Source organism: Quercus suber, unplaced genomic scaffold (assembly GCF_002906115.3).
Source record: "Quercus suber isolate HL8 unplaced genomic scaffold, Cork oak 2.0 scaffold_733, whole genome shotgun sequence".
Taxonomy (NCBI): domain Eukaryota; kingdom Viridiplantae; phylum Streptophyta; class Magnoliopsida; order Fagales; family Fagaceae; genus Quercus; species Quercus suber.
The window spans coordinates 149,556-171,130 of NW_027070173.1; the positions used below are offsets into that span (position 1 = coordinate 149,556).

The following is a 21,575-nucleotide window of genomic DNA, read 5'->3' on the forward strand; positions in this document are numbered from 1 at the left end:
ATGTTTTTATTTATTTATTTTTTTTTTACTGTAAAATGGCTCAAATGTGGGATTTTTAATTTTTATATATTATTTTTTGTAAATAATAGGTGACTGTGAATGTAGTCATATATATGTAGCAGGTGAGGACACGTGTCAAGCATGCAGAGAATAAAAGGTGGGTTTTTACAGTTACAGTAAGTTAGAAGGGTCCTTGAGACTAGACAGCCCCATTGCCAAAATGATTATTGATGTTTGCCAACGCAGTCTTAGCTGGACACTCTCAGACACTACTACTACCGTTGCTCTTTGCTCATTGCTCAGCTCTCAACGTTTCTTACTACTACGTCGTCGTTTTCTTGCTTTGCACTTTTCTTTTTCTTTTTCTTTTTCACTTTCTGCTTCTTTCGCACCCCTTTTGCCTCACTAATATTTCTGCCTCTTTTTTTCTTTGTTTTCTCTCTCCCTATTTTTGGGTGATTTGGACTCCGCTCATCACCACCATAAGGTCCTAACCTATCATCTTTATCCCACCTTTATGTTTAGAGTCACAACATTTTTTCATCATTATTATTAATATAATAATCCAAAATAATTAATGTATAATAACATAAATAGTATAAGCGGTGAAAATGATATTACTCTAATTAGAATAAATTATATTACCACTGAGGGATGTGGTCTAATGGTCTTAGGTGATGCACAAGATATACTAAATGTGAGATCCAAGGTTCAAGTCCGAATATGAACTTACTTGGGTTACCTCTTTCAATAGCTCAAAGTTTACTAGTGTTCCTCATAAGATTGGAAAGTTATAGTTCATTGTGGTCTCCCTACACCCTAACAGGGCCCCAGACCCAGCAGGTAGAGAGTACTATTATAGGCAAGCTCAAGTAGGATTGTTACATTAGTCGCCTCCTATTCATTTTTTTGCCATAAAAAAATAGAATAAACTATATTAACAATCATAAAAATATTGTCTTAAATATCACTCTTTGTTAACTAATATTGTTTATGAATTTAATATGTATTCAATACTTAAGTATGTTGGACTTGACATGAATACGATACGGTTTCAAAAATAATCATGTATTGCTTTGATGTTCTATCTAATATTTCGAAAGGACCAAAACTTTTTTATTTTTAAACTATACGCTGCTAAAACTTAAAAACATGCTTGCAAATGACTAATCAATGGTTGTCGGATCTTAACGTGGTGACAATTATAAAAGGCATCTTTCTACTCTTAAAGCTTTTTCTTTATCTTTTTTATTTTTCATATGGTTGTGTAACTTGTGTTTAATAAATAGAAGATTGCAATATGGAGATGAATACGTTTATCTACCAAAATTCAAGGTGTTTTTTGTTATATGGATTGCGGTGGTATATAACTTTTGGTTCGGGGGACCTTAAAGTCAAACTCCTCCTTTTTTTTTTTTTTCCTCCTAAAAGGTGGAAAACATAAAAGAATGGTCCTAGGAGGGACATTTTATTATTTTACTTTTCAGACACAAAGACCAACCTTTTCCATAATCAGTGGGGGGAGCGGGATGATGGGGCGGTGTTTAAAGAAGGACGGGTACCTGCCCTCCCTATTCTTTCTTGCTATGGCCCCTATACTATATTAGACTGTCTTCAACAATTTCTGACTTTTCTTGTTTATTTCTTTTTAGCTATTAGTATGTTAATATTTTTTTCATTCATATCAAATTAAGAAACTATTATTTAAAGAGAAATAATTACGAAATTTTTAGATTTGTGAGATGTAAAAATAGAGAAAAATGTGCGTCAAAGAAAATAATTATATAAGACAATATTTATGTGGTTTGACAATTTGTCTATATCCACAAAATTGTAGAGATTTCCAAGGAAAAAAAATCAAGATGCTGCGGTTTTCTCTTTAAAAAATAACATAAAATTCAAATCTTTGATTTTTTAACAATATTATTTCGAGTTAAGTCATAATCCATATCAAACACAATTAGACTCTATACCGCCTAACATCTTTAACCTTTAAATCAATAATATTATTTTTTAATTTTAAGTGGTTAGGGAGGATTCCAATTTCCAACCTCTTTTTTTTTTAGAAGAAATTTAGATCATAATATTAAGGAACACTTTTAAAATCAGCTTAAAGTATAGCATTAATGTCTGATGAAATATCCAACCTTAATTAAGTTCTCTGATAAAAATATAATCATTATTCATAAAGATTATTAGTGGTGTTTCTCCTTCAAAGTTTTTTTTTACTCTCTCTCTCTCTCTCCGTGCAAGGATTAAATTTTTTAATAGCAAATAATTGTTTTCAAATATCTAGCTTTTTTGTTTTATGATTTTTTTTTTTTGCATTATATTTATACAAATTTTAACCAATACTGTGTTTTAAACTAAAAAAAAAAAATCAAAACGAAAAACTCAGGAAAATGTCATGAAGGAAATTGATTTTTGCTTAGTCATTTGCAACTCTTACTCTTTACCTTGTTTGAGATTGATTGAAGACTTATTCCGTTTCCTAGAACTTAAGACCCTTTAAACAAGAGGGAGGTAAAAAAAAAAAAAAAAAAAAAACACAGGAATAAAAATATTGCTTCAGCAACCCAAAAACATAAAAAGGTTTCTGTCGAATCCAAAACAAAATATAACTAATAATTCAATGCTGGAGTCAAATTCAGTGGGGTCTAATTGAACAATAGGTTGTGACTTCTGAATCTCAGGACAGAGAGCAATAGAGTATTAGAGTGTCGTGATGTAGAGCTATAGGTCCACCAGCTAAAGTCCTCAAATGAATACACAAAAAAAAAAAAAATCATCTCAACTAACATTTGGAATTTAGGTTAGGCATTTATTAGCAGAATAATACAATAAGTCAATAACCTAACAGCATTGCTAAACAAAAGATTCGACAGTGAAAAAAACACACACACACAAGATTCGACTGGTCCAGTCCATTGTAAGATTGGTCACAGCTTCTCAATCATTGGATTCAATCTCTGATTAGACCTTTCCTGACATCAAAAATAAAAAAATAAAAAATTCCTCCTAAATGGGGTCTAATTGAGTGATTCGAATGATTTTTTGCAAACACACAGAATAGTTGACATGGTTGTGCTTAAAATACATGGAAAAAAATATGCTGCAATTTAATAGATGATGCTATCAGCTATGAATGATTCTAAGAAATCCAAGGATGTGGTCTAAAGTTCAGGGCTTGCAAGTTTGAGGAGATGATGCTAGTGGCCAGTGGTATGTAATTAAAGAGATTATTAGACGTACTTTATAGTTTATATAATATTCTTTCATTTCAAGTATAATGATTTGTACTATTACTAAATAATTAGATTATAATTTTTTTAATTAAGGTGTGTGAAGGTGGAAACTGGTGATTGATTCAAAATGTGAGCGGCGCCTAAACAGGAATTAAGCTCCTGAACATTCCGTAACAACCAAACAAAAATTAATGGCAGCTGGTGGAATAAAATATTTCTAGAGTATCCCTCTAGGCCATTGAAAGATCTCCACGCGTTAATTTCTATTTGCGGCCAAATAATTGAAATGGGCTGAAACATACAAATATATCATTTTCTTTGAGACGATATTTTCTTCCCCTCGATCTATTTAATTAACGCGTGTTAGCTAATTCGTTTGCAACTAAAGTCAGTATTCTACAAATAACAATTTTAGAGAATTGTGTACAACCATGAGAACGGTTTAGGGTGTTCACTCCAAGCCTCCAACTCAAGCAACTTTTCAAATTTGTCATTTCATAGGATTCTTCAAGATTGCTACTTGTAGAATCCACTTTATTTGTATTCTTGAAACGATTTGTATAGAACCTACTAGCAAACTCAATTGAGTGGGGAAACATATCATCTTAAAGAAAACCGATTTTTATCTGTCTCTACGCCTATTGTTTCCCCTAAATTTTCCAATAATTAAATGTGATATGTGCTAATGCATAAACTGTCACTCATTTTCTTTTAACCAAACCTCTAATCACAAGCATGTTGTGATAACTAGTTCTTCCTTCCTAAAGATGATAAATGATCTCAACTTTAAAAAAAAAAAATTTGCAAAGACTATGGGTGCGGTATGCCACAATCAAGGGCGAAGCCATGGGGTCGAGGGGGGCAATTGCCCCACTGGGCGCCCAAAAAATACATTTAGTTATTAAATACCCTTGCCTACTTTTTGTTTTTGAGTTTTTAAAATGCCACCTTGTTTCTTTGATCTTGAAATAGAGCAAAAGTTCTAAATGAATTACTGACGAATGTTAAGTCCTCCACTACCTTGCATTGAAATTTTTTTAGTTTGTTCCTACCATATTATAATTTGAACATTTTATGGGAACATATTAACCAAAATAATAAAATTCACATATTTTGCACTCAATATCTATCTAACTATTAATAGTTTCATTCATAACTTGAGTTTTGGCTCTAAAAAAAAAAAAGGATCGCTCATGTTAGAAATATCTCAATAGATAAATACAATATCATGAATAAGCTTTTTTTGTTTGTAGAGTTGTTGTTTTTTTTTTTTTTTTTTGGGGTATAATTACATTAAATATCACTTAGTATTTAAATGAGTAGCTTTTAACTTTTCAAATTGGTCTCAAATATTATATATTCACATAAATTTGTGTAAGTGTGTATTTCATATATAAATTTGCCCCCCACCCCCCCCCCCCCTCAACTCAAATCTTGGCACCAACACTGGCCACAATTCATCTATCCATTTATGGCTTATAGGATTATTATTTTTAATTAAAACAATTTTGATTAATTGTTAAGATTAAATCATCGTACAAAAGTTCCTCAAAAAAAAAAAAAAGAATCATCGTACAAAGAGTGACTCAATAGCTAGTTTGCTCCACACGAGTTATCAACACTATAATTCTTTTTCACAATACATGACTAGAGGTATTTCACGACACTAAAACAACATGTTCTTAAAGCTTGGAATGCCTTTCCATTGTGAAGGGTCAAGTTATGCACAAATGGAAACTTTGAAGGGAATCTTGTGACTTACGAAGTAGGAGGCCTTTCTTGTGATAATCTAGGTCGCTATTTGAGTGGTTTTAGTGTTGGGATAGTATTTTCAATGATCTTATACATAATTATGGATCGCAAGGGAGGGATAAGAGCTAATGTGGGATAGAGGTTTACGACACTTTATCCATGAAGTAGAATTGAAAAAAAAAAAAAAAAAATCCCCATAAATTTATACTGATGATTTCCACCATAGCTTATGATTGTATGAGCCTCTTGCATACTAAGGTGTGCAATTTGTACCAAGAAACGAGTATTTGTATAAATTTACTAGTTACATATAAAACTCACCTAATATTGAGACTGTAGCTACGTTTTGTTATCCCCACATCTTTGGGTAACATATTTTTGACCGGAATATTATATTGGAAACTCATAGTGTGATAGGATATGGACTTATTTTGTTGAATTTACTCAAATCCTAAAAGAAGGAATGTGATTTATTAAAAATTTCTAAGAGTGTGTCATTTTGGTGACCATATATGAAAGTCAACCTATCATAGATGAAAGTCAATCCTTGTGGATATAGATGCATATCAGCCTACTTTAGCAGATGGCAATATCTTATGACTAATGTATACTAGCCTCATCACACGCACTCCTCATGTGCAATGAGGCTTTTTTTTTTTTTTTTGGAGTTAAATGTAATTTTTCAATTTGACTTTATTTATTGTTAGTGAAGTTACATAAGAATGAATTTTTAAGAAACTAAAATTTATGATTTGAAATGGAGTAAACTGATGGGTTTAGTGTGTGCTATAGGAAAAAATGTATCAAACCTCTTGCATACTAAGGTGTGCAATTTGTACCAAGAAATGAGTATTTGTACAAATTTACTAGTTACATATAAAGCTCATCTAATATTGAAACGGTAGCTATGGTTTGATATCCCCACATCTTTGGGTAACATATTTTTGACCAGAATATTATATTGGAAACTCATAGTGTGATAGGAATATAGGATATGGACTTATTTGTTGAATTCACTCAAATCCTAAAAGAAGGAATGTGATTTATTAAAATTTTCTAGGATTGTGTCATTTTGGTGAGTATATAGGAAAGCCCACCCACCATATATGAAAGTCAACCTTTGTGCATATAGATGCATATCGACTTGCTTTAGTAGATGGCAATATCTTATGACTAATGTATACTAGCCTCATCATATGCACTCCTCATGTGCAATGAGACCCTTTTTATTTTGAGTTTAATGTAATTTTTCAATTTGAATTTATCTATTATTAGTGAGGTTACATAGGAATAAATTTTTAAGAAACTAAAATTTAGGATTTGAAATAGAGTAAACTAATGAGTTTAGTGTGTGCTAGTTTTTAGGAAAAAAATGTATTAAATGTGTGTGAGATATATTTAAATATAGAGTGCAAATTTTTAGGAAAAATGTTTCTTTGATAGTTTTTTTTTTTAAATATAAATTTTGTTGATTTAAAATTTTAACCCCTTTTTTATTTTAAATAAGGATTATCTAAATAGATTATGAGTATTTTTGACATTTTTTGAAGTTATAATTAACTTTATGAATCCTCTTAATATATAGAATAAATAATTCAAACAATGCCCTTACTTACTATATTTTTTACATTTTTACTGTATAGTTATCTTTTGTTGTATAATATTTTACATGTTTTAATCTTGTTTGTTTTATACTATATCATATTTACTCCTTGATTAAAAAAATAAAAAAAGAGCGCGTAGATTACATGTTAAATCTTACAATTTAGAGGTGTTACAAATTTAACACCTCAATTTTGAAAATTTTAAAATTAAACTTCGTACTTTTTAAAAACGTTTCAATTCAAATCATGAATTTCTTTTATAAAAAAAAAAAAAAAAAATCATGAATTTCTTATGCATGAAGCTGTTAACAAACAATATTCAAACGAAATGATGGCATGCGGCTTGGATTGAACACATTTTTGAAATAATCATACAACGAACACCCTTTTCTTTAAGTAAATTATTTTATGTTAATGATATCTCCATAAATTTAGGAAAAAAAATAGTATTTTATATCAAAGAGTCGGTTTTTTTTTTTTTTTTATATATATATATATATATATATCAGACTATAGAGGTAATTGGGCTAAATAGGGAAAGAGGACAAGGAGGGTAAATGAGGGCCGATCTTGTTGGGCTATTGATGGGTCTGAATAAAATGGCAATAAAAAAGGGATTGAGATCCTGTGGGTTGCAATAGTACTAGTCTCAGCTTTTGATTTAATCTAACGGCTATAAGACCTTAAGACTCGATTTTCATAGAAGAGTGAAGACGAACGAGTGAACAAAGTGAAGAAGACAAAGAAAGAAGAAGGATCTGACTGAAGAAGAAGAATAATCTGATCGATATACTTGAGCAAAGTTGATCTTTCTCTTTGATCATGCAAATGCTAGGTTTTTCTTTGCTCTTTCTTTTTATCTAAGTTTTTTTGGGTTTTATGTTTTTATAGAACTCGAGTTCCAATGGATAATTTTTCCCTCTCAATTGTGCTAGCACATGAAACTCTAGTCTTTAAGACTCGATTTGTTACAGTAAACTCGAATCTCTTAGACTTAAAATGCTGGTTTTTACAAAAAAATTCGTGTCCCACGCACAACAAGGCTTTATTGAAGAGACAAATTTTGAAATTTAGTAAACTTGAGTGTTCGTTTAGAAACAACTTATTTAATTGAAACTGAAAATTTTTTACTGAAAATATTATAAATAAAAGTAAAAATAATAAGAGACGGTACCAAAAAAAAAACACTGCAAGTAAAGATAAGCTGAGAAGGGAAGCAAAAGGGATGAAAGTGGTGGAGTAAAAACTTAGTGAGACACGGATTGATGACGTGGAAATTCGTTACAGCCGTTGGATTAAATAAAAGGCTGAGATTAGAACTTTGGCACTCGGGCAATACCCTAAGTATACGCGATCTCAATCCGTAAAACAGAACAGCATTCAGACATTATATTTATCTAGGAGACGAGGTAGCAGACAGAGAGAGCACACGAAGCTAAAAGAACAATCCATCAGAGAGAGAGAGAGAGAGATCTGAGGATGTCGTGGGTGTGGGTGCAAGCAGCACTGCCTCTTGGAATCATAGGCGGAATGCTCTGTGCTATGGGACATATTCAGTATAACATTCACAAATTCACTTATGGCCGCGTATGTATTTTTATTTTTTTTTACTTATTAGCTTCTTTCATTCGTTATAGATCTATGAATTGTTAGATAATAATTCAAATCTTGGACTACTACTAATGTTAATAATAAATTTAATTTGAGACAGCCAAAGCACGTCTGCGGCGACTTGTGGGATACGGCTATGGAACGGAGGGACAAGAAGGTCATCGAGAAATTCACTGCTGCTTCTCATAATTAGCCTAGCAAACCCCACTAAATCAAGCTTTCCCTCTCTTTCTGGTATTTTTTTTTTTTTTTTTTTTTTTTTATGTTGTTCTGATTTCGGCTTTTGTTTTTTAGGATTTTGTTTTCATTTCTTTAAGTTTAATCTAATTGGCTCCTCTAGCTAGTGTTAAGGTAATTGGATGTTATTGAGGTTGTATTAAGTGGGATAATAAGTATTAAGTGGGTTGTTGTTACGAGCTTACATAGATTGAGTATGTTGGATTGGCTTATAAGTGGGGATTAATTTTGGTTAAGAGATATAAGAAGAGTAAAGTTTGCTTCGAGGAAAACTAGTGCATAAACTTTCACTCCCTTTTCTTTTAGCCGAACATCAAATCTCAAGCATGTTGAAAACTAGTTATCGCTTACTAAAGATGATAAATGATCTCAACTCTTAAAGAGTGTTTTGCAAAGGCTATGGGTGGGGAATGCCACGATCCATCTATCCATTTATGGCTTAGAGGAGTTTAAGAAAAGAATGATTAATTGTTAAGGTTAAATCATCGTATATCAACACACGGTATAATTCTTTTTCACAATGCATGACTAGAGGCAAGGAGGGGGTTGGGGTCCATGTTTTACAGTAGCATTCTCAAGTACATGTAGACCAGAAAGCTATTATGCATTTGTTTACAGCCAAGGTCTCATACTTTTACAAAAATTGATTTGTATTTCCTTTTCAAACTGATATTAAATTTGTAACACTAAAATTGATTCAGAAGTTTTATCTTTAGAACCTTTTTTCAAATATCAATTGTAGGTTACTTAAGGGCCCGTTTAGATTGAGGGAGGGGGAGTGAAGGGCAGTAGTGTAGAGTTGAGTGAAAATAGGCTAATTTAAGGCCAATTCTACTCTACTCCCCCTCCCTCCTCCTCAATCCAAACAGACCATAAGTTTAATTGCTGTGATGTTATGACAAGTTTTGGAAGAACTTTACTGCTGCTTTGCAGCATTTCTTAAAAAGATCATATTTCTAATAGGTTAATGCCCTTCTGGTTAATGTGCTTCTGATGCTTTGATCATTCTATCTAAACCTTTAATGCCTTGAGTGGCTGGTAATTATTCTTATTTAACGTACATTTCCTTTTTTTTTTCTTTTTTTCTTTTTTTCGTATTTTGCATAAAATTTTACTTTTTATTTTTTTGTATTTTTATTAGGAAGGTTGTAACATTAGTAGGTTTGAGATAGACTTATGTAGGACAAAGGGAATAGAAGCCAAATCAGATCTGGAATTCCTGGACAGCTTGGATTTTGAGGAATTAGGGTTAAGGCTTGGTGGGGAAAAGGCTGGAATATAGTTGTTTTAATGGAGTCTAAATCTTCTGTCCCACTTTTCATGTTCCACTCTATGCTCCACCAATAAAAACTTGACACATGTTCACCTAATTAATTAATTACTACTATTAATTAATGATGGTAGTATTAATAAGTCAATAAATGGTAGCATTTAATTAGTTAGGTGAACATGTGGCAAGTTTTTATTGGTGGAGCATGGAGTGGAGCAGGAAAAGTGGGACAGAAGATTTGGACTCGTTTTAATGATCAAAAGGAATAGTGGGCTGTTTGTGGGTTATTTGGGCTATTTGATGGATGAGCAGTATGAGCAGTTTAGGTTTTTTAACATTTTGGATTTCAGGGTTTTAAAAGTGACAAATCAATGTGTGGTTAATTGAATTCAAGTTCCTAGAGATTTAAAAATATAGAAGAAAAAAAAATGATAAACTTCTAGGCATCACACCTAGTATTTCCTTAGCATCACATTTGGACGAAGGTTCTATCACATAAATTACAAAACTTAAATAACACTTCTTAACTTATGAAAATTTAGAAAACTTATATAGAAAGCGTTACATCCATATAAATAGATGCCTAACACCTTTTCCCAGTGGAACTTTCTTGAAATCCTAATAAGAGTTAACCAGAACTTTCTTTGGGGATCTACTGCTGAAAAAAGAAAGCTCCATTTAGTAAATTGGGACACGTTAATTCTTCCAAGGGATATTGGTGGACTTGGCCTCTATGCCTCTGGAACCAGAAATCTGCCTCTCCTAGCTAAATTGAACAGGAGAATTCTTACTGAAGCTGATTCTCTTTGGGCCTGTGTGCTAAAGCCAAATTCCTTAACACCCATCACACCTCTTCACCCTGGTCAGCTAAGAGAACTGTTTAAGAGCTTAGGCTGCCTGTAAAGCGGGTAAATCGCTCCTAGACTATGGCCTCAGGAAAGTTGTAAACTCTTTAAGCAGCACCCTTTTTTGGCATGATAACTGGTCTTCTCTCAGCACTCTTCGATCCTGTATATTGGGACCTCTTAACCTCAATGAGGAAAAAACTTTTATGAATCAAGTGCTGGATGAAAGTAAACAATGGGATTGGCGCTCCCTCTCTTTTCTCTTACCAAGATCCATTACAGATATTCTGCAGGCTATTCCCTTTAACCTTATCTCCTCAGGTAGTGATACCTTAGCCTGGGGTCTCACTAAGGATGACAATTTCTCCCTTAAGTCTGCCTACTTCTCGACAAAAGCTTTAAATCCTTTGAAAACACAACACCCCCCCACACTGATGCTTCAGTTTCCTCCAATCCCCACTTCGCTGGTGGTGGTGGCGGCCTTCTTTGTAACTCCAATGGGGATTGGATTCGTGGCGTCTCTCATTCTATTGGGTCAACTTCCATCCTCCTTGCTGAACTTTGGGCACTAAGAGATGGATTAATTATGGCTAGATCTCTTGGGATTCAGAAGATCATTGTTAATGTGGATGCCTCTGATATTAATTCCCTTGTTTTTAGCTCTAACTCTGTTAATAGACTAACCCAGGGTCCTGTGGCTGACTGCAGGGCCATTCTCCAAGTTTTCCATCATGTGAAACTTGAACACTGCTACAGAGAGGCTAAAACAGAGCAGTTGACACTCTTGCAAAATTAGTTGAAGTCAACCCGAGCCTTTTATTTATTATATTCAGCCTCCTCCTTTGTTTTAGAGGCTTTATCTTCAGACTGTATTTCTGTACCTATTCATTGACCTGTTTGGGCTATCTTTTAATGATTAATAGACTCCTTCATTACCCAAAAAAACCTAATAAGAGTTGGACTCCTAGGGCTTTTACTACTAAGCCAAACTAAGTAACTAAACTCAAACCAAAATAAGACCAAATAGACTATTAGTACAACCCATCCCTAGAAACAAGAAAATTATAAAATTGCCCAACACTAAAATTAAATAAAAGTACAAGAAATCTGATCAGAACTATTAACTCCCAACATTATAATTAAAATAAATCTCCTGAAAGCCAAGAGCCTTTTGTTCAATTGGCACCTTTTGGTGTCTCTAATGGAGATGTCTTGGTTCAAATTCTCCATCCTCATCGTTTTAGCTATAAAAAATAAAAATTCTAATCTACTAACAAGCCTCCATTAAAAACTCCCATGTACCCTTGGCATCAATTTCTCATGTGCCAAATTAATGCTTGGTATTTGAATTAGTTTTGGTATGCCTTTTATATGCCTTTAACAATTACTGCTACGATCCCCATCACTAAATGCTGCCCTGTTACTTAGCAGGTGCAATGTATGATTGGGACCATGTTTGCCCTTCAATAGCCTCTCTTTTTTGGTTTCTTGAATATAATACTATTCCATTGGAGGGTCAGATCAATCATACAAGAACTTATATGAGTCTTAGTGAGTACAGGTTTCGTCTTAAATATTGAAAAGTATAAGACTCAACGTTTAGTGTCTTCCCCCTCCTCTCTTTTGGCTTGTTTTGTCAACCTAGAGGAAAAGCTGATTCTTGTTTGACTTTTATTTTCACCCAAAAATTCTCTCTCAAAGAAATTTAACCAAATGGATTGTTTAAGTTGAGTTCCCCTTGTGTGTTTGTTTGTGTAAACTGCCAGCTAATTTTCTCTCATAACCATTTAACTTATGATATTTTTATCCCCAAAATGCAGGAAGATTTGCCCGTGAACTGTTGAAGAAGGAATAAACTGCCAGCAATGCTCAAGAGCAAGTTTGATGTTATTTCCGTTGTCTTTGTATATGAACTTGCATAAAATTTGAACTGTCCTGGAAAAATACAATCTGTTTCTCCAGTGAATTTACTTATTATGTGGACTATAAATTTGGTTTATTAGCTTTGTTGTATTTTGAGGTGCATGTAACCTAACTAGTCCTTTTGTTTGCCAATAAACATTGAGGGTGCTTGAATAAATCTTAACAACTGAATAATAGGTAGATGGGGGAGTTGGAACATTGAAGAAACAGGAGGGTGAGTGGTAGAGAGTGAGAAACTTAGTTACCTATGTGTTGAACCTTAAATTCCCCCCAACTAAATTTAAACACCCGACTTCATTGACCTATACGGTACAAACTGTATTATCTTTCTCATGGACAATTAAATATAATGAAGTCGTGTGTATTTGAATTTAATTGAAAATTCTAAGATGTGGTACCTAAAAAATTGTATTTAAGTTTTTGCCCATTAAAATATATTATATATAAGAGTTAGAACGGTGAGTTTATTCTCCACATCTACCATACAACATTTTTGCCCATACCGTATTCTTGACAAAAGGTCAGACATTCCCGCTGGCATCGTATGGAATTTAAGAAAATACCACCTATGTGATAATGTGACAAATCTAATAATTGCATGATTGTCGTAACTGTTCTTGCTAAATAATAAGTTTTCATCAACCATACTCAATTATTTCATATTGTCAATCTCAACAACAACAAAAAAAAAATATATATATATATATATATATATATATATATATATATTTCATATTGTGGAGTTCCAGTTGTAGATACGGCTGGACTAGGTGCATTAATTAATTATATAATATAAGCCAGAGCTTGTACTTGTCTGGCTCTAGTTTATTCATAGGTATTGTATACCACTTTCAGACAACGACAAATAGAGCCTCTGGTTATGCTGTCACGTGAGAATTGTGTTGTCAATTATACTGATGAAGTCCCAGAGTCTATTCAGCATGTATAATTTAAATCTTAGTGACTAAGGAAGATGTAGGACGAAATGGGTAACTAACCATAAAATCCTAACAATATAATTAGTTGTCAACGTTTTCAAACTATATTTTTTTTTAGCACCTCGAGTTTCAAAAACTCGATTTTGGCACATAACTCGAGTCTTTAAGACTCGATTTTTATGACCTAATCATATCTGATGTGGCATATTTTTCACATGGTGACCACATGGAAATCGAGTATCTTAGACTCGATTTCCAAATAAATATAACCAAATAAGAGAGGAACCATAACAGAGAACAACCCGAAGAAAAAAAAAAAAAACACAGAATGAGAAGAACCCAGAGAAAAAGAAAAAAAAAAAAACCAGAAGGAGAGATCAGATCGGACCACCGCGCGCAACCCAGGGGCCCAGGCCGCGCACGAGCCCGGCCGCGCGCCGCCCAGCGCCTGTCCGGCCGCGCCTGGCTGGTGAGGCTCTCTCCCTCTGAGCTCTTTCTCTTTCTCTCCCTCTGATCTGAGTTCTGGGGAGGCTTTCTCTCCCTCTAAGCTCTTTCTCTGTCTCTCCCTCTGAGCTCTTTCTCTTTCTCTCCCTCTGATCTGAGTTTGGATTGAGAATGATGCGTTTGAAGTTTTTGAAAATTTTTTTGGGTATTTCAGTGCATAGACTTAGAATATTTTTTAATTTTTTTTTGTGTTAGAAATCAAGTCTAAGAAACTCGATTTTCATGTGGTCGCCACGTGGAAAAATATGCCACATCAGATATGATTAGGCCATAAAAATCGAGTCTCAAAGACTCGAGTTATGTGCCAAAATCGAGTTTTTGAAACTCGAGGTGCTAAAAAAATATAGTTTGAAACGTTGACAACTAATTATATTGTTAGGATTTTATGGTTAGTTACCCATTTCGTCCGAAGATGTATGTTAAAGTATTAACAATATTTTATATGCACATGTAACAGCTATGTTACCTTTCTTTTGGGTTTTTTTTTTTTTTTTTTTTTTTTTTTTTTTTTTTTAACTTTTTACACAAAGCCCTATTTCGAATTCCATGGAGTTGACTAGGAAAAATTATATTAAAAGTTCCCAAGAAACTATGTTGCAAAACCCAAATTAAATCTGGAGCCTAGCACTGTCACTTGGGTTTTGTTTTAGCTTATTTTCTAATTGAAGTCGTTTAACTCAAGCTAAACATACTCATAGAAGCAATGAATTCAGACTTTTTGACTCTTTAGTCACACTCTCACACACAGGGCATGTACGCATTCCTGGTCCTAGGCAACACCCAAAAACCGTGCTATACGGCCATTATTAATTGCCAGAACACATTTGTAGACGTACATTTTGACCAAAAGAGGAAGGAAAGTGAGTTGTATGGTTGGAATTATTGAGTTGTGGTAGCATTGAATTGATTAGTGATGGTGAATTTTCATCAACGCGGAGCATTTACAGAGTGTGTCCAATATTTATTTATTTAGATGAATCAGTCAGAAAAAACTTTATTGATGAATGAAAAGAGAGACAGAGTCCATTGTCCAAATTATATCTATTTGTTTACCTAAGCCTAGGTCCCCAGGGCAACTTGACGGGGCAGCCTACTTGTCTTACGCTGCAAGCCGTAATAATAAAACCTCTTTTCATTGTCTTTGTCCCATAATTTGGAAAGCTCTAGACTTTAAGCAAAGCATGAAAAAAAGTATTTCTTCTTTTTTTTCTTTGTTTTTTTTTTTGTTTTTTTTGCTAAGATCTGTCGGTGGTTCACTAATGTAAGTAAAATAAGGAGATTACTAGCTATTCACAACAGTTTGATTAGCAAAATATGGGATACATTTCTAGCATTATAGTATCAATAATAATCAAGAAATCTAATTCAATAGTTAAGATAGTTTATTCGGTGGAAGACGCCTACTCAGGTTATCCCTTACCCATTTTTTATTTAGCAAAAACAAATTATAATTTATTTAGTATTGTAAATTTTTTATTGTCAACGCAACGTTTATTATTATTTTAATTGAATTCTTACTTTGTGCTTGGTAGGTGAAGACTTTTTTTTTTTTTTTTATAATTCAATAATTACAATAGAGGAAGGAAATTTGAACCTTAAAGATCTATATTTTGTACCAATTGAGTTATAAGGTTCATGACGTTAGACGATAACTTGAATCATCAAACTATATTCTCTAAATTGGAGCTATATATTTTTAGAAAATATTCGCCAACTTCTCAATATGCTAATGCGCAGCAAGAGTCCCATTTTTTTATTAAAAAAAAATTGTGAGTCATGCTTTACAAATGACTTAGAATTCATGCCATGGAATAAAATAACCAAAATATCAATCAAGTATTTATTAAAAGTGTCAAAAATTTAAGGTTAGTTATGAAATTCTCAATAGTTCATCAAAAAAAGTAATGAAAATCTCAAAAATCAGTCAAATCAATCATTTTTTTGTTGGTTATCCTGTTCAATTTTGAAGTTATAGTTTCTCCTTCTTTCTTAACATTCAGATCTGTTTAGATACTGTTTATTGCTGAAAACTGAAAATTAAAAGCTGAAAACATTATAGTAAAATAATTTTTAAATATATAAATTGTGCGTGGGACACAATTTTAAAGAAAAACTTATACTTGCAAGTCCCATAAATAATGCATGAAACCCACACAAAAAATGTAACCCACTCACAATTGTAGACGCGCTTTGTATCCAAACTAACACTGAATGGAGTGGAGTTGAAGGTAGGTGCTGTTAATAACTTCCAGTGGTTCCATCAAATGATATTTTTGATTGTGCTAATATGATTCGGCTTTGGGGCCATTTAGTTAGTGAATGCTCATTCTTTGTAAATTGACTAGTGACTACTTTATTATGTTTAAGTGAAAAGAATAGAGAAGAAAATTCGCTTAATCATTTTGGATTTGGCCATTTGGAAATGGAACCTTCATCTTTTATTTTTATTTTATTTTATTTTTTTTAAATGGTCTGCAAGAGCTAGACTGCAAGAAAAAACAGGCGCATCGCTACAACCAACAAATAAAATAAATTGATTTTGAACTGCTCATGCTTTAATTAAGAAAAATGGGATTTCCAACTAAAATTAAAAAATCACATAAGAACTGAATAATATAGAAAAATAATGATAATAATAATAACTAAAACTCAATGGTAATCAAGCTGAAAAGGACTGACTGTGTTTTCTGGCTATAGTTATAGTTTTTAAAGTTGTGGTTTGACCGTCGTTCCATTAGAATAGGCGATAGCTATGTATAGGAGCAGTCAAATCACATGGTGTTAGTAAAAACTAAAAACCTTACCTTGGGGTCCCTTTCATGGTTCTTTTGCAGAAAATTTTAGTCCCTTTCAAGGGTAGGTGACCACCAGTAGAAGCAGCATGTGTACTGTGTAGGGGCTAGATCTAAATTTTCTGTGTACAATTATGCCCCGCCAATCAAGCCTGTTCCTTAAAGAAAAGTTGTGGTACTAATGACTTTTTCTTTTGTTATAGTAGGATTGGCACTAATGACTTTATGTAGGAAATTAAATGCTATTGTTAATCACAGTTATTATCAAGGAAGGAACATATCTGGTTAGAGTATGACTTTGCTTTTTCTTTTGTCATTCTCTTGTGTTTAATGTACATACACTACATAAAATATTATTGAACCATACTCATGATTTGAAGAATACTTTTGACTTGACTTTTAAAGCTTAAGTTTATTTTCATTTTAATCCTTTAAATTTGAGATTTTTCATTTTGATTTATCAATTTGCATCCGTTTTTAAAATGGACATTCTGTTAATCTCCATCGCTAGTGACCAAAATGGAAATAATCCTCATAGCTGTCTAAATCAATTTAGACTTGAGAAAGCTATGCTATATTTGCCAGGAAGTAAAAGTAGGAATTGGTTAAAAAAATAAAGACAAGAAACAGCATAGAAATCAAAATGCTCTCCATGTACCTAACATTGGCCTTGTTTTTATCTGGTTCAGAAAGAATCCCCTCACCAAGAAAGATCTTCAAACCAATAATTTCAGCAGCTCAGGTGCCTACAGGTTAAGAAAGCTTAAAGAAGGTATTAGAGAACAGGCAAAATGTGTCTTAAGGCTCGCTTCAAAATAACTTGATATGAATTCACTTAAAGCCAGGGCCTGTTCAAGACATAGATAAGTAAATTGGAAGTGAAGGATGAACAAAACCAATGACCAAAGGCAGAGGAGTTGAGAACACTGCCTTGCCCAGATCATTATCACTGTTAGAATTGATTTTTGTAGTGCATTCCTTAGACATCAATAGCAACAAAGCCGGAAAGAAAGTCTAAATTTTTTTATTCCTTGTCAATGGGACAACTAAATTCATCACATATAAAATCACTTTGGGCTACACACCACAATGAATCATAAAACTATGGACGACTTTGTGAGTGAAACTGATTACACAAAAATCCTATATTACCACACTAAAACAAACAGCCTACAAAGAAACAAAGAGGCGAAAAGAGACCACCAAAAAAAGAAGAGAAAAAAAGGTGTGACTGGAAGAATTTCTGAATACAGGAATTGAACTTGAATATGAATGGTAGTTTGACGACGGTGGAAACTTGTACAAACGGTGGGAATCAGGGCGCATATTCACTTTCGAGGACTGGTTGTGTTCTTGTCACCGTTGCGGCGGGAGCTTTTGTATCCCCAACCATGGTCATATGCAGGGCTTCTCCTACATCTGCAGCCCTCTCCATCTGCTGCATTTTCTTCCTGTTCTTGTACTTATGTGCCCACAGAACCAGGAATGCCAATAACGCCAACACCGCTAATCCACCCAGCACAGATCCCACAATTATCCCAACTTTTGAACTCTTCTTCTTTCCTTCAACAACTGGTGGTCCACTTGGTGTAGGAGAAATTGGCACTGGAGAAGGAGCAATAGACTCAACCACAATAGAGAAATGCCCTTGTTGAATCGTTGAACACGTATTGACTGATGCCAGATTACTGATATTGACCAGACCTTCTAAGTCAAACCAAGCACACTTAGCAACAGCCCCGATGGGGGCTGACTGCACATCTGGAAATTTAATCGATATGGGATCACCGGTTGCCGTAATATTCAATTCTGGTAAATTTGTAGCAAACAGATTTGATGCATTATAAGCAAGAAGACCCAACACTGGAGTTAAGTGTGTGTAACCAGGCACTGTGTAATACCTCATAGACCAATTGCCCAAGTTCTGGTAGACCAAAACAAGTCTCTCCACATACGGCTTCTCACTAACTCCCCTGGGAATCACAAACTCTTTGTACATTGTAACACCTTTTCTGTATAAGCTACCACTCCTGAGCCTCATTGCTGAAATCTTGACCCCAGTCAAATTTGGGGGAACCTGCCCATCAAAGGGAATGCCGGTCTTTGGATGACGACCAAAAGCTCTGTAAGCAAAGCCTTGGAGCTGCGCATCCAGAGCACGGGCGGAACTTGCTGAAGGGGCAGTAATAGATTGAGCCCTAAGAACCGGCAGCCGGAAGAACCACACCAGAATAATAAGCATCGAGAGACTTCGAAGAAGAAGCCCCATCGATGCTGCTTTGGAATATTTAACAAAATTCAACTCAATGCCACTGAAAATTTGATCTGGTAAAATTCCCCCAGAGTGTATCCAGATAGTCAACACCAAAATATATATTTACTTTTTATAGTTCAGATCCAAAGAATAATAACTGAAATATGGAAATCTTTGGAAATAAGCTTGAAAATCATTGGTCTCAGCTCAGCCTTGTAAATCTCATATTCTTGGAGTCACGTCTGTATATAATAAATGAAAAACAACGGGTAGTGGAAGAGTATAAAGACAAAATATATTCTTCAGTTGGGGTGGCTGAGATTGTTTAAAGCGGCTTTGAAGGTTTCAACCGTTGCAAACCCCTCTGTAGCCTCAGCCTCAGAATACCTTTATCTCCCTTTTGGAATTTGGAATCCTTGTAAAAGAAGCTCTCAAAGACTTGGGAAGAATCTTTTCTTAAATATTTCATTTCTCCAAGGAGTTGAAATCCTGATTCCTTGCCATTTCCCCATTAACAGCAGATTAAACCAAACAATAATTGAGATTAAAGGCAAAGCTAAAATTATATTCACTTAACAGAGAAATCTACATCTTCAAGGCTCAAACGGTCACACCCAAAAAACAAAAAACCAAAACCAAGACCTCCAACAAGTGATTACTACAATAAAATTTCTATATTTGGACCACGAAGAATCAAATGAAATTAAATACCTGATCTTTGTAAGGATTAAGATGTTGGGGCTTCAGTAGAAAACCCTAAATCTTCGCCAAGGTGTCAGGGACCGACCCAACAACAATGTCCAAACCAAAGTACCTCTTTTGTTTTCTTTTTCTTTTTCTCTCTCACTAAGCAAAACATGCAAAACCCAAATCCTCTTTCACATAAAAACCGCCAATGGTAACGATTTTTGAAGACCCCAAAATCAATTACCCACCAGAAAACGCGTAAATCAGCACAATCTTCAATTCTTCATTCACTATTTGGGCCAAAAGATCACAGAAAACTAACACCAACCCATTTCAACAGAGTTCTCAAACAGCCTGCATTTTGACAAAATCTGAAAGACAACTCAGAGACAGACGTAGTTGGTGCTGATTATCAAAGAGTAGACAAGGGATCCAAAGCTTTTCCACACAAAAAAACACTGTTCGTGCTTGTCTTTATCTGCCGTGTCGAAAAAAACTCGTGATGTAATGGAAATGGGTGAGAGAGAAGTGAGTCAGTTTTTAGAGTCAAATAGAAGACCAGAAGAGAAATGGGTTTCCAACTTTCAACTAAGGAAGTTGGAAAGACAGAGTTTTTGGTGAGAAAATTAAGAATCTGATAGAGGAAAAAGATAAGCCTCAGGGGTATTCAGATGGCCAGGCCAGCAGAGATGGACCGGTGTGGAAGTGAATATAAAAAAATAATGACACTCACACACATAAAGGAAAGTAAAGAAACAGAGATCAGCAAATTTTCTACTAATTTATTAAATTCGTTTACTAGCTTTTGATTATTATTTTTTATTTATTTTTATTTATTTTTGACATCTAGCTACTACTGTAGCACAACCAAACAATGTCTTTGGACCGTGCCAACAAACCCTTTTCGTTTTCTCTTCATTCTCTCAATTATTAATTCGTTCATACCTGTAGGAAAAAAAAAAAAAAAAAAAAATATTTTTTATGTAAATGAAAAATGTTAAAATTATTACTACTAAATGTTTACAAACTGATATAGTAATGAATGAGATTGATATCACTTTAATAACATAATAAATAACTGTTGAATTACCTCTTTGTGATTAGTAACGCATAAATTTGTAACTTGTAAGGTCAATAATCCATATACAGTACATTGTAACATGATATCCATGGCGTCATCATATAGTAACATTGTAATGTGAACGTGGGTTCAAAAATCTTTGCCATGCCAAAATTCAATTATTTTACTCAATGACAAAGGCAAACAATAATCAATTCAATCATCATATACATTGAAATTTGCAGCTTTTAACATTGCGTGCCTGTGTTTTTATATGTACCGACGTCTTCCACTTCCGTGTGTTGAGCTGAAATAAGCAACTGTTTGTGTAGTAGAGAGAAGAGTAGTCTTTGTTTTGTTTCCACTATCGAGAATGAACTGTGAGCCAACAGTTTTATTACTCTATCCACCATCAAGATATTGTTCCGTGTAACTGGTCCACAAAATTCTGCCCTTTCCCATTTCATTTTCTCTTTCTTTTTTCTCATCTGAAACACAACTCACAAGTCACAACACATGTTGCCAAGCATCAGATTTATGTACACTTACTTTCAATTATAGGAACAAAGTCCAATATTTCTCATTTTTTATTTTATTTTTAAGAAGTATTAGATTTTTGTGGATCTTATAAATCTTATGCTTTCATATAACATTATCCATAGCATAGGTATAAGATCACTTTTTTTTTTCTTCAAAATTATAGAATTATTTCCGGACATGAATAAATACTACTATGATTTAGTCTTCCAAAACATTCCTTATTCTATATGACAGGTTAGCAAAATTTTAGTAGAACTTTTTTTTTTTTGGGGGGGGGGGGGGGGGTGGGAAGGAGAAAAAAATTTGTAAATTT

At 33.7% G+C, this 21,575-nt stretch overlaps 2 protein-coding genes across 3 annotated transcripts; one reads left to right on the forward strand and one right to left on the reverse strand.

Moving 5' to 3' along the window:
- The first annotated feature begins 7,953 nt into the window (after window positions 1-7,953).
- LOC112017090 (NADH dehydrogenase [ubiquinone] 1 alpha subcomplex subunit 1) lies at window positions 7,954-12,644 on the forward strand. Its single transcript, XM_024049559.2, has 3 exons — window positions 7,954-8,188; window positions 8,313-8,446; window positions 12,385-12,644. Exons 1-2 carry the CDS (start codon window positions 8,081-8,083, stop codon window positions 8,403-8,405), a joined length of 201 nt encoding a protein of 66 aa, XP_023905327.1. The 5' UTR covers window positions 7,954-8,080; the 3' UTR covers window positions 8,406-8,446; window positions 12,385-12,644.
- Window positions 12,645-17,725: 5,081 nt separating this feature from the next.
- Window positions 17,726-20,396, reverse strand: LOC112017057 (uncharacterized). Of its 2 annotated transcripts, none has more exons than XM_024049531.2 (2): window positions 19,687-20,396; window positions 17,726-19,464 (listed from the first exon to the last, which is right to left on the reverse strand). In XM_024049531.2, exon 2 carries the CDS (start codon window positions 18,988-18,990, stop codon window positions 18,037-18,039), a length of 954 nt encoding a protein of 317 aa, XP_023905299.1. In that variant the 5' UTR covers window positions 18,991-19,464; window positions 19,687-20,396; the 3' UTR covers window positions 17,726-18,036. The 2 variants fall into 2 exon arrangements, with proteins under 2 accessions (XP_023905299.1, XP_023905294.1); XM_024049526.2 differs by having other exon boundaries at window positions 17,726-19,471.
- Window positions 20,397-21,575: the final 1,179 nt, after the last annotated feature.